We start from the raw sequence: 15935 nt of genomic DNA on the forward strand, positions 1-15935 counted from the left end.
TGTAAGTATTCTAACTCTAAGAGCTCAAATGAGCAATTGATTAATCAAGTGATCAAAAATAAAGAAATGCAATAAATGAGCCTGTCAATTTTTAAAGCTTTTATATACCTACCAAAAGTTGCACAAAAGTAATGAAAAAGATAAATAATCACTTTTGTGGAGGATCAGTAAGTTAAATACACAGATTATGAAAGACCGTAACTCTGAAAGATGTCATCTAAATTAGAAGGAATGTAACCCACAATCTTTGGAGGGCAATGTTGATCAAAGACAGAGAGCAAGAAGCAAATTTGTAATGACTTGGTAGTTCCTTGCTAGTTCCTACAGCTTGCCAAATCTGTTTATAAAGCCACGATTAAACAGTTTGTATAAAGAACCACAATGACACCTTCAATAAACCTGTGTAACCATGTGACTTAGGGACTCAATCCATCACATCTAAAGCATTTTTCAAATCACCAAAACACTCCTGGTTAACCTACAACAGAACTCCCAGTACCTTTTACAGTCTGGACTAAGTTTACGCCTATCTAATCCTCCTCTTTATTCCTGAGCACAGCACCTACCGAAAAACAAACTTCAGTGAGAGATTTCTCTGATTCAATTCTCTAAGGAATAGGGATAATGATGGTAACACTGCCCTACCTCAAGACAGAGGACAAACCTACTACAAATTGTCAGATGTTCAAGTATTAATTGGTGAGATGGGAAAACCTACTACTATGGCAGACAGTCCTACAAACTTGTGAAGGTTCATAAAAAAACCTTTGTCCAGTTTAAGAATCAAGACAACATAATGTAAGCCTAACCTATTTTGCACACCTTTAAACTTTAACCTTTCTTGTTAGTTATCCCATCCAGACAAAGAAGGAAATACATTTTATTCATTATGAAACAGATTTATCACTGTATTTGAACTAGAACAACAGCACCAACTATTCTGTTCTTAGCAAGTCCATTTACTTCAGATCCTACAACTGCTCCCTCCAGTCCTTGTATCCACAGCCAATGCTCTACAAGAACAAAAAGAGGAAAGAAACCTCAAACCAGTAAGTATAATCACATCATCCATTGTAAGACGGCTATCCAGTGGAGATACCAAAATTATGGAGCAAAGTTTTTCCTTGCTCAAAACAATAGTATACTTAGAATAAATCCAGAATAATGGGAAGCGAAGAAACATTCAATTTTTGCCTGGAAACAATTTGATGTCAGTCCTTTAAACCATCTTTTCCAAATTGCTGAAGCCCAATAGTATATCTTTCAGGAAATTTGAAGTTATTTTAATTCCCACACTCAGGAATGGTGTCCGTGCTAGCACCCAACAACTAGCTCGCAACATATTTCCTAAGGACGCCCAAACAAGCCCCCCGCCGCGGGAATCCCGCTCCTAAGTGAACTCCTGGCAAGGGACCCGAGTTGCGCGGAGTTGCGGGTGGCGGGGCCGGGCGATCGAAGGCCGCACCCGCGGGCGCGGGGCCGGCACCGGGAGCAGCCGGGCCGAGGGCGCCCTGCGCATCCTCCCGCCGCCACCACAACCCGTCCCGGCCCCAGCCCCGCCGCCGGGACACGGGAACAGCGGCCCAGGAGAGGCGGCCACAGCCGCGGAGGCCTGCGGGAGCCAGCGACTGCCAATACCCCCCTCCGCCATCCACGGCGGGGCCGCCACCCCTTCCCGCCCTCCCCCCGGAGCGGGCGGGCGGTCCCGGAGCCCCGCAGGGCAGCGGGGCTGGGCGAGGGGCGCACGCCGCCCCGCCCGCGGCTGGGGACAGAGGAAGGAGAGGGGAAGGAGGAGGGCAGAAGCCGCCGCGCCGGCCCTGTCCGTACCTGCTGTGCCGCTGCGCCGCGGCGGCGCTGCTGTAATAGGCCGCCCTGCGCTGGGCGCTGCGCGGCACCGGGCGCAGCGGGATCTGGTCCGCCATCTTGGGGGCGCCCCCCCACCACCCGCCGGGCACCGCCCGGGCAAGTGACGTCACGGCCGACGCCCAGTGACGTCAGGAGGGGCGGGGGCTCGGGGTAAACACGGGGCGGTGGGGCGCGGGCCGCGCGCGGGGCTGGTGGGCGCGTGCTGCCCACGGCCTCCGCGGGGCTGGCGGAGCTCAGGGCTCAGACAGCGGGATCCGCCGGGATCCGCCGGGCGGGAACGGAGAGGAGGGAGCCGGGCTCTGCTCCGTGCTGCCGGACAAGAGGCAACGGGCAGGAGCTGATGCACAGGAAGTTCCACCTGAACATGAGGAAGACCTCTCCTGTGCGGTTGCCCGGAGAGGGTGTGGAGTCTCCCTTACTGGAGATACTCAAGAACCGTCTGGACGCAGTGCTGTGCCATGGGCTCTAGGGTGACCCTACTTGAGCAGGGAAGTTGAACCAAATGACCCCCTGTGGTCCCTTCCAACCTGACCTGTTCTGTGATTCCATAATTATTCAGCTTCTGAAGTACCATATCTGCAAGTGATGCTCTCCAGCCATTAAACAGAGACAGGTATTGTCTCAGGGTCATACATACGTCCCTGTATGTCAGGGATGATGAACCAGTCTGTGGGACCTCACAGGATTGATACACAAGTCACCACCAGCAAAAGCCTGAAGATAGGTGTGTTTATAGACCTATTGTAGGATGTTTTCTGTCGGTATTCCCATGGAATCAGATGCTGTGGGGGAGCAAAAGGCCTAACACCATTACAAATATAGAAGACTTTCCACAAGAGGAGAAAGAAAATAATTTTCTTTTTTTCTCAATGCCTATTGCTAAATGAAGTTGCTCTTATGACCCAGACACTGAAGACCAAAGTGTTGCTGCACCTTACGGTGTATCTTCTATCTTCGACCAAGAGAAGGATGGTCGTTACGGAGGCACCACAATACACAGCTTACAATGAAGGATGCTCCTATCTGCTGGAGTGAAGGTTATGGAGCGCTGGCAATTTTTCCAAGTGCAAATTTCTGAGTAGAATTATGACTTCAAGAGTATTATCTGGATACTGAATTCACCAACAGGCACAGAACACTCAAAGTTGAACCGGGAGATGGGAACAATTACACAGAAGGCTCATATAGGAATAGAAGGGAAAAATATCTATGCTGGGCATTTCTATGTGACAGGACTTTGCTGGGTATTCAAAGGGTCACATTTGGAAATGACAAAAGGGGAAAGATTTATTTCACTTTTTAACTCTGTTAATCCTTGTAATGTTCATGGTATCAGAATCAGTTCACCAGTAGAATCACAGAATTGTAATTTAGGTTGAAAGAGATGTTTAGACATCACCTCGACCACGCCCCTGCTCCAAGACATTACTTTTAATATCAGGTTGTTCAGGGCCATGTACAGTGAAGTACTGAACGCTTCCAAGGACAGCACAGAGTTTCCATAACTTCTCTGGGCTACCTGTTGCAGTGTTTATCTTGTGATAAACAAATTGCTAATAAGTACTCAAAGTTTCCTGTGTTCCAACTTGGGAAACACAGGATCAGCCATAACCATCACCATCCATCTCTGAGAAAAGTCTGGGCTCCATCTTCTTGGTATTGTGCCATCAAGTAGTTTTATTCAGACACAAAGTCTTCTTAACTTTTTCTACTCTGAGCTGTGCAGGCTGAGCTCTCAACCTCTCCTAATACATCATATTCTTCAGCACCCTGGCCATCTTGGTCACCCTTGCCTAGACTCACTTCAGAATGACCATGGACAGGGTCGCAGAGAGGATCACAGCGACAGATTGGATCGGGGCGGCAGGGCAGGGCACTGATCGGAGCCCAGGTAGGGATGTGGGGCGAAGCGGCAGGGCAGCGGTCAGGGACACAGGGAGGCAGGACAGGTGCAAGGGCCAGCAAGAGCAAGCAAGGGCAGGAGAGCCAAAAGGCAGGGTGGGGCCAGGTCAAAGGAGGGAACAAGCGAGCCAACAAATGAACAGCAGCAAGCAGTAGCGAGCAGCAGCAGGCCCCCCAAAAACAAGACTCAAAAACTCCAAAGCCAAAAGTCTGCCTGCTGACAGGAGACCAGTGGCCTGGTCCAATGTTCCACTGCAGTCCATTGGTGGAGACCTTTTGCCGTCTGATTGGAGAATGTCTCTGAAGGGGACAGTGTCTTTGGTGTTCCCCTGCTGACTGCTTGTCCCATGTGAGGTGAAACGTTTGCCAGGTAGTCTCCTCAGAGACAAGGCTTTCCTCCATCTTCTAGCTGCCTTCTGCAGGTGGCACATGTGCAACCCCTCCTCCACATGCCTCTGACAAGCAGTGTTGAGACAAATCAAAACGAAATTGGCTCCTCACAACTGGACATGGTAACCCAGATAAGGTCCTACAGGTACCAGACAGAGGAGAAGGGTTACTTCCCTCTTGTAGGTGCCTTCTACACAGTTAGTAATAAAGCCCAAGGTGTGGGTGCGTGACTCTGCTGGAAGGGCACGTTGCTGTTGCATCCACTGCATAGCATTTGTGATGCGTGTATGGTACTGCCTGTCTCCTGCCTGCTCTGCAGTGACGGCTGTAATTTATGTGTTGGAATAATTAAACACAGCCCTGAGTTTCAGGGTAATAATTATGCGAGTCCTAGGTGCTTTCATGACTGTTGTTACTGCAATTCTGTGCATCTCCCAACTTTAAAATTTTAAACTTTAATATTAACAACTATACATTCAGAATCCTCATGTGGCTATGGAAGTTACTGCAGGTCACTGATGCCAAGAGAATTAAAGCTGTTGCTTTCAGTTTATTAATTGATTTAAGCCCATGGAAGAGCAGTTTTTGAACTGAACAGAGAGCACTTCATTCACAAGTTAGTAACGTAAGATTAATTTTCTTGTCTGTGCAGAACTTTGGTTCTGGTTGTTTGGTTATATTACTGGTGATTTAACAGGTTGTTTGGCCTGTAACTATCTCTAATGTTAGTCTGTTACATGTGTGTGTTTGTAAATTCCATATGTATGGAAAAATACATGATCGAGCACGTATAATGAAAGGTTTATTATTGTCAGATTTGTAAAGGACCCAGCATGAGACAATCATTAGGAACTATAAATGCCTTTAGAGTCTTAATTTCTTACTGAGTCTCATGTATTCTATAAAGCATTATTTTGTTTATGACTACTTTAAGGTTTTAAGAAAGAAATCCTTCACTATTACTTGTCTACAGAGAAGATTTCAAACACAAAGCCTTCTAAGAAGAGGAAATTTAGTTTTTTAGTAAACCAATGGCCAAGAGAGTGACAAAATGGATTATTTATCATTTTAAATACATGCTGTTTTGATTACTTCAAATATATGTTTAAAGCTTGCAGCTAAGACAGTTGCTGGAAATCTATGATGATTTCACCTTCTTGATAACTCTAATTGCCTTTTTGCACCACTATTTTCATAAAATGGTAGAAGCTCTTAAGTGCAGGATCTTTGTGTAGCATGTATTATCATTCAGTTCTACCTCTAGATTATGATGTAATCTTGTTTTTTGTATTTTAAAGAAAATTCTAAACATTTATGTAAAAGTTTTCATCATGCAAAATTGAGACTTTGGTGTATGTTATGTATTGACTTTTCAAGATGCCTTTAGAAAATGTCCCTGCATTTTCAAAATATTATTTCCTTTCCTATTTAGAAATACTGAAAGGTCACAGAATAAACTTGCTTTTGATCCAGATTTTGATATTCAGGCATTTCAGGCAGGTGTTGTTTTGCTTTATGAAAAAAGCTTTTTATTTCAGGGATTGATTTCAACGTTAAGTACTGGCTAAGTAACATTTGTAACTTAAATATCATGATAACATGCGTTTGTTATAAGTAAATATAGCACCACTCTGAAATAAACTTTCTGTATCATCCTTTCTGTGCTTCTTTTTTGCATATTTTTTGCATTTCTAACAAGTGGCAGAGATTCAGAACCTACGATTTATGGATCTTGTGAACTCTTGGTTTGACTAGGAATGAGCTGGCATGGAAACTGTTTTGCATTTGTTGCATGTATCTACTACAGGTGCAGAACCTATCTGTAATGAGTTCTGCCAGATATCCCCAGAGGGTATTTAATAATAATTTATACTTTTGTTACCATTCTACTTCTGTTGTAAATGTTCAAGGTTAAGTCCTTCCTCCCTCCTAATCCTGGTTATGTATCCAGTCTGGGCTATGGTAACAGGGGAAATAAACGGCAGTTTGAAGTTAATTCATTCTTTTCTATCCTTCTCAAAGACAAATTATAAAATCATTTATACTAGAGTAAATCTGTGGAAGTGATACTAAAATCATTGAATATAAAACAAAAGAAAAAGTTTCAGTAAGCCTCATGTAGTGTTACATGGTACAAAATTTACATTACTTATATACTAGGTATTTTCTTGTCTTATCCTTCAAACCTCCTTGTATTTTTATTTTAATTGTGTAACCTTTTTCATCAGTGGTGAACCTGCTTTGTATCTGTCTTCAAATTTTCATCAAATTGTAAATTGGTCCAAAACACCTAGAGACTTAAAAAAAAAAACCACTGGCAAGACCTAAGCACAGTAACACAGGAAGATTATAGTTTTGCTTGTAGGAAGAGCTGAGGGCAGCAAGAAAAACTACACCAAATAAATTCTAACACTGTCAGAGAAAGGGAGCAAAACAAATACAAAATAGAGGGAACTAAACCAGCCACAGTTAGCAGTTTTAATAATTCTAATAGCAGTGCCCTCATATCTTCAATCTGTATCAGTAGAATGTAACAAAATGTTACTCTGCTCTGCGAAAGAACAAAATTGGAGACTCTGTTTTCTGTGAAAGGATCCTTGTTTTAAAAAATCACTTCAGACAATGAAGCCACATGCAATTCAGCTATACACCAAAATAAATGAGTTTAAAAACAGCAACAAGAAATAAAAGTAATCATATAAAATATTACTGTACTATAAAAACACTGGCAACAAAATGCTGTTCACATATTAAAAATATTATTGTCTACATAGCTAGAAGAAAATTCTATTTCTACGCATTTTATTTTTAATATTCACAACATTCAGTGTTTGTCAATTTATTGTGCTCCCAGCTGTAACATTTCTTTCAGACCTTCTTTCAAGGTCTTTTCTTTGGTAAATGTCATCTCTCTGCAGCCCTGCAGGATTTATGGGCTGCCAAATCTCTATTCCTTCTTTTGTAGTCCATCCTTACCAAAATATGCATCCCACAGACCTGGCTTCACTCCAGTCCTGTGTCAACCTCACCTGTATTCCACCAAGTCAGTCGTTCAGAATAAAATCCAAGCACTGTCTTCTCCAATTATGTCAGAAAAATACTGTATCATCCAAAATATGTTGTATTTTGGATTTTACTAGAGATACATCTCTAGTAACAGGTCTGGCTGAAAGGGCATTTTCTCCAATTTGCTTGGCAACACTTGAGGCAGAAAAAGTGCAAATCCTAAAGTACTTAAGTAAAATTGGTTTAGAAACAAAGGTAAACCTTGGTGACTTCTGATAGAAATATGTCATGCTTTCACTTAAGATATTAAGTGTTGATTGTGAAGAAACAAAAGGAGAAAATGGTAAGTACAATGTTCATTATTTTACCGCATCTTCACAACAACTTTTCACTGAGAACCATCTAGTAATTTTTTACAGTGTCTCTTCAGTTAAGTTAACCTATAACTTAAAAATTGCTTCAATATACATTTCAAAATCCCATGCCTTTTAATTTTTTTTCATGCTGTTAATGTATGTAAATTCAATGCTAGATTTCAATTTCTAATTGAAGAAAAAAACCCCCATGGACTCACAACTTTTAAGATGGATTACCAACTTCTGATCTTCTCTTAAAATGAGAGAATATCCAATAAAATATTCCCATGATCTGTGGTGCAAAATTAACAGCAAAACACACCAGCGCTTTCAAAGGACCCTTTTTTCTTTTTGAGTGTTCTCAGTGGGTTTCTTTTTTCAAATCCATGCTGTTGATATTTCAGGTAAATAAATACAGCTGCTTTAACTAGGTCTTGAAACTGAAAGAAAAATACTCCCATGGATTAATTACAAATTTTGTGTTGTTTCAGAGCTTCTGAAAAGGTCATGGAAGGACAAACAAGGCCCAAGTGTAAACTCAAGTATCCAGTTGTGATTGCTGGTATCAGACTTGCTTGGATCTGATTTCCTTTTGCAGTTTCTGATACAATAGTGACCAAAAGCTTCATGTGGGGTTAGGGGGGTCTTCGTTCTGGGAGTTGTAAAGGAGTAGATGAAGGAAAACTTTCCCAGATGATAAGTGACAAAATTCTTAGTGTCTTGTAAAGCGTTTCCTTCAGAAGTCAGAAATTACTTGAAATCTCCTCTTTCTCTGATATCTCTCTCTGTCAGTCCCAACCATCAGCTTAGGCTAATAATAAAAAAAATTTTATTTGCCTCAGACTTGCTTCTGAAACCTGTTTTTTCTCAGACATTTTAGCCAATCAGATCTGGTTTCTGTTAGAACCTAAACATCTCTTTGATACTGATTTTTCTTGTATCTTTTATCCATATAGGAAAAATTATTTTCACAGAATCATCAAGGTTTGAAGGGACCTTCAAGATCATCTAGCTTGACTGTCATCCCAACACTGTGGATACTGAAAGCTTGATCGCAGAGAAATTTTCCAGCTTTCTGCCAGCATCCTTGTGGAAGTCTTGCTTTCACATGCACGCTAGCTGGGAACAGTGAGAGGTTTTTGTAAACCAATACCTTTCATCTTGCAGCTGCAGTTTCTTATGCAGTTTGTTATGTTACTGACTGGAGAAATATTTTCAAATGGGTGTTGTAGGGTTTAACCAATCATTCTAAGAGGTAGATGGTCAAAGGACCAATAACCTTAAGCCATTCAAGTGAACCAGGTTATATAAACAAGTTTGGAAATTAATAAAAAAATCCCCTTCCTCTCGACTGGAGTCTATGCCACTTTTCTCACTGTCCCTGGTACAACAGTGACACAACACTATCATAGTCACCCCTAAATCATATCCCCAAGTGCCACATCCAGACAGCTCTTGAATACTTCCAGAGACAGTGACTCCACCACCCTCCTGGGCAACTTGTTCCAGAGCCTAATCACACTTTCAGTGAGAACTTTTTTTCTGATATCTAATCTGAACCTCCCCTGGCACAACTGAGGGCCATTTCCTCTTGTCCTCTCACTTGAGACATGGCAGAAGAAGCTGACCCCTACTTCACTCCTTCCAGGTAGTTGTAGATGTTGTAGGCTTCCTCAGCCACTCCTCACAGGACTTGTGCTCCAGACCCTTCACCAGCTCTGTTTCCCTTCTCTGGACACGGTCCAACACTACAATGTCCTTCTTGCAGTGAGAGGCCCAGAACTTGACACAGGATTTGAGATGTGGCCCCACCAGTGTACAGGGGGGCAATCACTGCCCTGGTTCTGCTGACCACTCTACTCGAGATACAGGCCAGGATGCCGTAAGCCTTCTTGGCTTACGCACAGGCTGGTTCATGTTCAGCCACTGTTTACCAGCACCCCTAAGCCCCTTTCCACTGAGCAACTCTCAAGCCACTCTTCTCAAAGGCTGTAGGGTTGATGGGCTTGTTGGGATGCTTTGCCTTGTAGAAGCTCATGCAGTTATCCTTGGCACATTCTTAGCCTCATGACTGTTACCATACCCTTTTTCTGGTACTGGGAATGTCAGCTACTTTCAGATCAACTCAACATGAGCTGAAGAAATAATTTTCCCACCTCATCACTTTCAGTGTCTTCTTTCTTTCTGTGTCCTTCCTCTACCTTCTTCCCCAGTACTGCAGTGAGCAGCAATCTGTTCCTGCTCAACTCCTTTTCTGTCACTGAGAGATTGTTTCCCATCACTAATCAACAGGTAATTCCAGTGGGTTTTGTCTGTTTCTATTATTTGCAAACATTTTCTCCCATTCCTTGGGAAATTTCCCCTAAATGGAAAAAAAATTCATTGCTTCTTTTCAGAACTAAGAAGGGTCGGCTTCCTTCCACAAAGCAAACTGAAACCGGGATTGCCCTCAATAATACTGGATAAAGAAAATCAATTTTGTCTCCAAAGTACTAGGATAAAGACCAATCAGTCTACAAACATGAGTTACCTGCAACTTCCAATATCCTTATCTGATTCTAACTTGTCTAAATCTGGAAGAGCTGGTAGCCAAACACAGTGGTTTTTGAAAGTAGATAATGTTGTTGTGAAGAGCCTTAAAACTGAAAAGAAATATGTACTTCATATAGCAGAGTATATAGGTTATCCACAAAAACTGGCTGTGACTATATCCATTTTTAGTCCATTGTTTTAAAATAGTATCTAAGGTCTGAAGTGCATTTAGATTGAAGTCATCAGGATTTAATTTCTTGGATTCCAGAGGCATGGAGTCATAGTCCATGATGTTAATGAAAATAATTATATAACCAGAATTACAGGTGCAAGATGCAACAACCAAACAGACAAAACAAGATTGAAACAAACAGTTGAGGGAATGAACAGCATGAATTTCTTTTGCAGTCTGTACGTGCAACAGTAATTATGATTGGACAGCCAGCTGTGGCTTGCCATTTTTCAGCCTTCTCATAAAAAGAAAGATTTTTCTAACCCCCAAATAAATTTTCTATTAAAGGAATCTAAAAGAGCCCATGTCTTGTACAGACTGCAGGGAAATTTCATTAATTCATTTTTGAAGGCTGAAAAGAAAGGAAAGAGGGAGAGAGAGATGTGCATTGCACCTTTGAGTCAGAAGGTTGTAGGCAAGAGGAAAGCAGGGTAAGGAAGAAGCTCTTCAGAAAAGTGGGAGTCTTAGTGAAGTGTTCTTCTCCCATACGTTTCCTGTTTAAAAAAAGAAGAAAAGCCACACTCTCTTCTGTGAATTCTGTCAGTGCCACAAGACAGGTATTTTCTCTTGATGCTGAAGATGGACGTTTTGGAGGGGATTATATGCTCTTTTTTCCTATCCTCTTGATTTTTTTTTTTTTTGGCTTTCTTTTTTTTCATTTAAAGCAAGGAAAGATCTGAGTAATCTGTTTGCAGGCCATGAGAGAGGTGCTTGAAAATAATTTCACAGACCTCTGGTGCAGTATGGCAATACAAATTAAAATGATTTGCCCACAAGCAGACTCAGTTGGGATTAGGACTGACTCATAATGACTGTCCTGCCGAGATCATAGGCTTATTCCTTTTTCTCTACGAAATTTATGGATTATTATACACATTGCTATTAAATATTGATCTTCTAGGAAGCATGTGTAATCTAAAGTTGCATCCAGTTTGGTTTCTGGAAAGATGCAAGTTGATCAGTATGAGAAAAAAGAGAGGGTGCCCTGCAAATGTCATATGACATTTTCAAGAAAATAAATGTAACTTTGTTTTAAGACCAAAGATGTTTCTTCTGGAAAACAGAAATGAATGTTTTACACTGCATTTCCCTATTTACTAGTAACGTGCAACAAGGCCTCTAACAGAACAAAAAATGGATTTTATTACAGGAGTCTAATTTGAAGACTTTGCTGAGATGGAAGCATCACTGATGAGAGGAGAAATGTATCCTTTTGCCCTTTCTGAAACTTGAACAATGTAAGTGCAGGGGTACATAAAAGACTGAGTTCAGAATGGGCCTGTAGCCTTAGGCTTTGTAGATCCATAGACATTAACTGTGAGGTGAATGGGGTGCATGTGAGTATTTGAAATTCAATGTCTCCTCAGTCACCCTGGTCAGCTTCTCGTGTCTTTACAGCAAGGACCCTTTCTGCTGTCTTCTTTGCTTCCTTGCTGTGGGTACAGCATGAAAAGTTTTTGGCAGTGAGCTCAGGCAAGAACACAACCGAGGGCAGTGAAAAACAGAGCTTGTATCATGACCTAACTACAAGGGGACTTTGTGGATAGCTGACTTCCATTCAGTTATCTTTGTTCAGTATAGATGTGAGTGTGTTTATATATATGTGTGTATAGCCATATGTCAGCTGTACGGTGACTGAGATTCCTGTTCTGTCTATGAAGTTTGGAAAGTTTGCCTTTGTTACATGCCATGGCATGTAGTTCAAGAAAAAGACGTCAGCTAAAGCATCCCTATATCACCAGCAATGTTTCTGGGATCAGAAATGCTGCAGAGCGCTGACATCTCTTATTGTTCCTCCACTTGTTAAAACCACTTTACCCTCACTGCTGGTCTGAGCATGACTAAAAGTCTGGATAGACTTAGGAGAATTGACCAGATGAGTTATGTTATCAGCTGTGCAAAGCTCCCAAGGTACAAGCCTGAGACACAAGCCTTTGGACACAGGGCTGACTCAAGAAGGTGAACAAAATGAAGTGAAAATTAGTATATACCCAGAAGCAAATGTGCTGATATGTGCTGATAAAGTACTATCAGAGTGACACATCTGGCCTCATTTATTCCCTACTTTTCCCAAGTAAATTTGGGGATGGAGCTGGAATTTTTCCACAGCATAATGACATAGGACCAGAGCTGAACAGTAATGAACTAAAAAAGTCTATGGGAAATCCAGTGAAAAATTCACTTTGCCTCAGTCCTAGTCTAGTATATTGTCCGGAAAGTCATCTGTCTGCCAACTTATTCCAGATTTATTTACCTTGCTCAAAACTATGGAACTTCATAAGACAGAAATCTGCCCCATCCACCGTATTGCATAGGGGATCTCTGAAGTATGAAGGTTTTCAGAATGGTAGACAACACATTTTTGAGGTGACCTCCATGCAACACAGAGTGCAGTTTCAACTCTTAATAACCATTCCTCAGATCAATTAGAAACTGTGTATCACCCAAGGAACCTTCTGAAAGCCAGTTAAAAAGGTGCCATTTTCTCCTGTGCTTCAGAAAGTCCATGTTCTACCACAAGAGTGAAGAGCCAGAGGCTTCTTCCCTTTCCGAACAAGTAGATTTGGGAAACCCCTCATGATGCAAAGAGCAGGTTCCCTGAGAAGTGGAAGTTTTGTTGTTAGATACTGTGAAGATACAGCATGATAGTTCTGAATGTTTTCCTTTAATCTTATGAAATAGAGTTATAAAGAGGAGAGAAAAAAAAATAGGCCAAATGTGATATTTTGTGCAGCTAACAAATCTCAAGCCTTGGTACGTATCAAGAAAATACTTAATTTTCACAGTCTAGTCCATTCCTAGTACATTTTAGGCACTGGTAGTTTCACGAAGAGAAGATGCTCCATAAATCCAAAGGCAAAATTTCACCTGTGTTTGCTTTTAAGACACGTACAACTGAGATGCAAGGACTGTGTACAAAATCTCCTGTACCAGTGTTTTATTTATATCTACACACACTAGCTAAGAAACTTAGCTAACTAAAGTGTCCACTTCCTTTTAGTATTACAAGTTGTAAACTTTCAACCCTTTTGATGAAATGAAGTCTTCATCAAATGCATTCTAAAGAGTAGGTCTTCAATTTATAACTGCCTCTCATATCAAACCCACTAGGAGCATAAAAACAGCAATTATTTATAATAACTTTATTTGGTATAATTTCCATCTGTCTTTGAAAGCTCTTCCTGCTGTTTTCAGGCTGTGCATGTTAAACAGAAGTGCTTACACTTGACCTTGCTCTTGATCCACTCTTTGTACGCAGCAGTGCCTTTCTTCTTCTGAAAGATAGGTACAATTTGTGTCCACATAAATTATACTGTACTTGCTATTAACATTCTTTTATCTGGTAAATTACTTACACTGATTATGTTGAAGACTGTTCTATGAGCTGTTGATAATGCAGGTCTATGATTTGGATGTAATATGTCGTTCTTAATTTAGGACAAGGATGAAAGGAGATGGCGGCTTGCTGTAACACATGCAAAAAATCAGGTTCTGGCCACATGCAGTCAGGAAAGAATCCACAGTAGTATTTGGAACAGAAATGTGTTCAGACTCAGCATTCTGGCTAAATTCCAGCTTCAGTAATTATTCTGTCTAAATCTTCCAGCATTTCCAAAGGGGTGATTATGGTATTTTCATTTCTTTCCTGCCTCTGATTCATGGAGAACTTTGGCATAGGTAATGCCCATTCTGTACTGCATTGAAGAAGTAGCAAACAGGGAAAATTGTCCATACTTCCTTCACTCAACAAATAGTTAAGACTGAGCTAAACTCATGTGACATTTGTCTTATCCAGTCAGCCACAAGACTAGAAATGCTACACTACTGATTGACCAAAAGACATGGAGTCTTGAAATCATACTCTGGAGCAAGTGTGCTGTGCATTCAGGGCAAATGGGACCCATGAGTAGGTTCGAATCCTGCAGGGCTGCACACTCTCAAGAAGGGAAAGAGGACACGAGGATTCTAGCCTTCCATTCATGCAATCCCATCTCTTAACAACAGGTTCCCATGAACTGATGATTTGGTAGTAAATAAATGGCAAAAAGTAGAAAGAACCCAAACATATTGCATTCTTGTCTGTTTCAGGACAGTGCTGAGGTCTTCCTTGATGATTTAAGAAACTGAAGATGAAGAATGCTGCTCTTGCAAATTTAGGCTGCTCTGAGAAACCATCACCAGAAGAGCCTCCTGCATTTCATTTGCTCAAAGATTATGGCTTCTCTTTGTCACTTACAAAATGATTGAGGATGTTCAAAGCAGATTTCTTCCATGATGTGCAAACATCTTCTTTTGTAAACTAAGGTTTTATTTTCTAAGAGTAGGGTTTTTTCCCAAGTAATGTAAAAATGCCACAAATAATCAAAAAAGGGGTTTTTCAACTGCATATTTCAGAAACATTTTTTGTTATGGTGGTAGTAATGAACACACATGTATACGCTCTCTAAGTGTTAATCTTGATCTTATAAAGCCACGACAAAAATAGTAATTGCTCTAAAAGACAAAATAACCCCCTTGCTCTTTTTAATGCAGTTCTACAAAGAGATGTAGCCCCAAAGCGCCAGTCTCATCATGTTGCTGCACAGATCTGGCAATCAACGATTCTTCAGTGTTTGGGTCCCAGGAGGCAGGAAACAGCTTTGCAGTGCTGAATTTTGTATTATTATTATTTTTAGAGTTTCAGTGTACTGCAGACATTTGCTTATATTCTTCTTAAATTTGCCCTGTGAATGAACTTGTTTAAAACTACATACGCATTTTATGAGGAAAAATTTTTAAAATATCTTGTTTTAGATGAAGTCGATGTAACATTCACAAGACACTGTGGACTGTACCCGCCTTGTTGCAGTTGCAGTCCTGCTATCCTGAAGACACTATTTTGCAAGAATTATTTGTTCTTATGGTTTATGTTATCATAATTCAATTTTATGCTGCACACAACTCTGTAGAGCACAAGGTTACACCCTTCCTCCCTTCTCAGATGTGTGGCCAAGACACCCCTCCTTGAATTCTGTTGGTTAAGCAGAGCCAATAGGATTCAGTCCCTGTAGCTGATGCACCACTGCCAGTATTTCAACTAATTCTGTCCCTCCCATTCAAGAGTTAAGGCAGATATTACCCAGTCTGTGCCCTCTTATCTATACCCAAAGCCTGTCCTGTGGTCTGGCACATTTTGTGGACTTACTTCGTTAGAAAATCTGCTACTTACCGGCTCTCTTCTGAGAGCTGCATCTGGCTCCAGTAACTGAGCCAGGGAAATCTCTCATCATCTTCTATCTACATTTGTGATGTGTCTAAACCTTACTTCTGAGGGGTAAGAGTGCTTATTTATTAAGAAGGAATCAAAAGATGAGGTGTTGATTTACCATTTTTTCCTTGTGCTTTTTTCACAATGGCACAAACCAAAGTATTTTGCTTCCTGTGCAGACCAGTGCTGCATACAGATTCCCAGTTACAAAGAAAAGGCAAGAAGGGAGAAGCTGAAAGAAAGGTTTGACTCCTCATTAGCAGAGTTCTGCCCTTGCAAATAGAAATACTACCTTGGTCCCCTTCTGGTTCATGGAAAATATGATTGTTTGTGGTTCTAAACTAGGTTTATCAGAAGTGTACAGATAAAATTGTTTTGATGGAAAATTGGATACTTAAGTACA

General features: G+C 41.1%; 1 protein-coding gene across 3 annotated transcripts in view; it reads right to left on the minus strand.

The window, feature by feature from the left end:
• Window positions 1-1947, minus strand: part of ATP9B (ATPase phospholipid transporting 9B (putative)) — a 154474-nt gene extending 152527 nt beyond the window's left edge. For all 3 annotated transcript variants that reach the window (XM_082288844.1, XM_082288843.1, XM_082288842.1), the window contains exon 1: window positions 1828-1947. In XM_082288844.1, coding sequence (XP_082144970.1) covers window positions 1828-1922 — 95 coding nt within the window. In that variant the 5' untranslated portion in view covers window positions 1923-1947. The remainder of the gene's footprint in view (window positions 1-1827) is intronic.
• Between the last annotated feature and the right edge of the window lie 13988 nt (window positions 1948-15935).

This window comes from Coloeus monedula (genome assembly GCF_965178545.1).
Source record: "Coloeus monedula genome assembly, chromosome: 1".
In the NCBI taxonomy this organism is placed as follows: domain Eukaryota; kingdom Metazoa; phylum Chordata; class Aves; order Passeriformes; family Corvidae; genus Coloeus; species Coloeus monedula.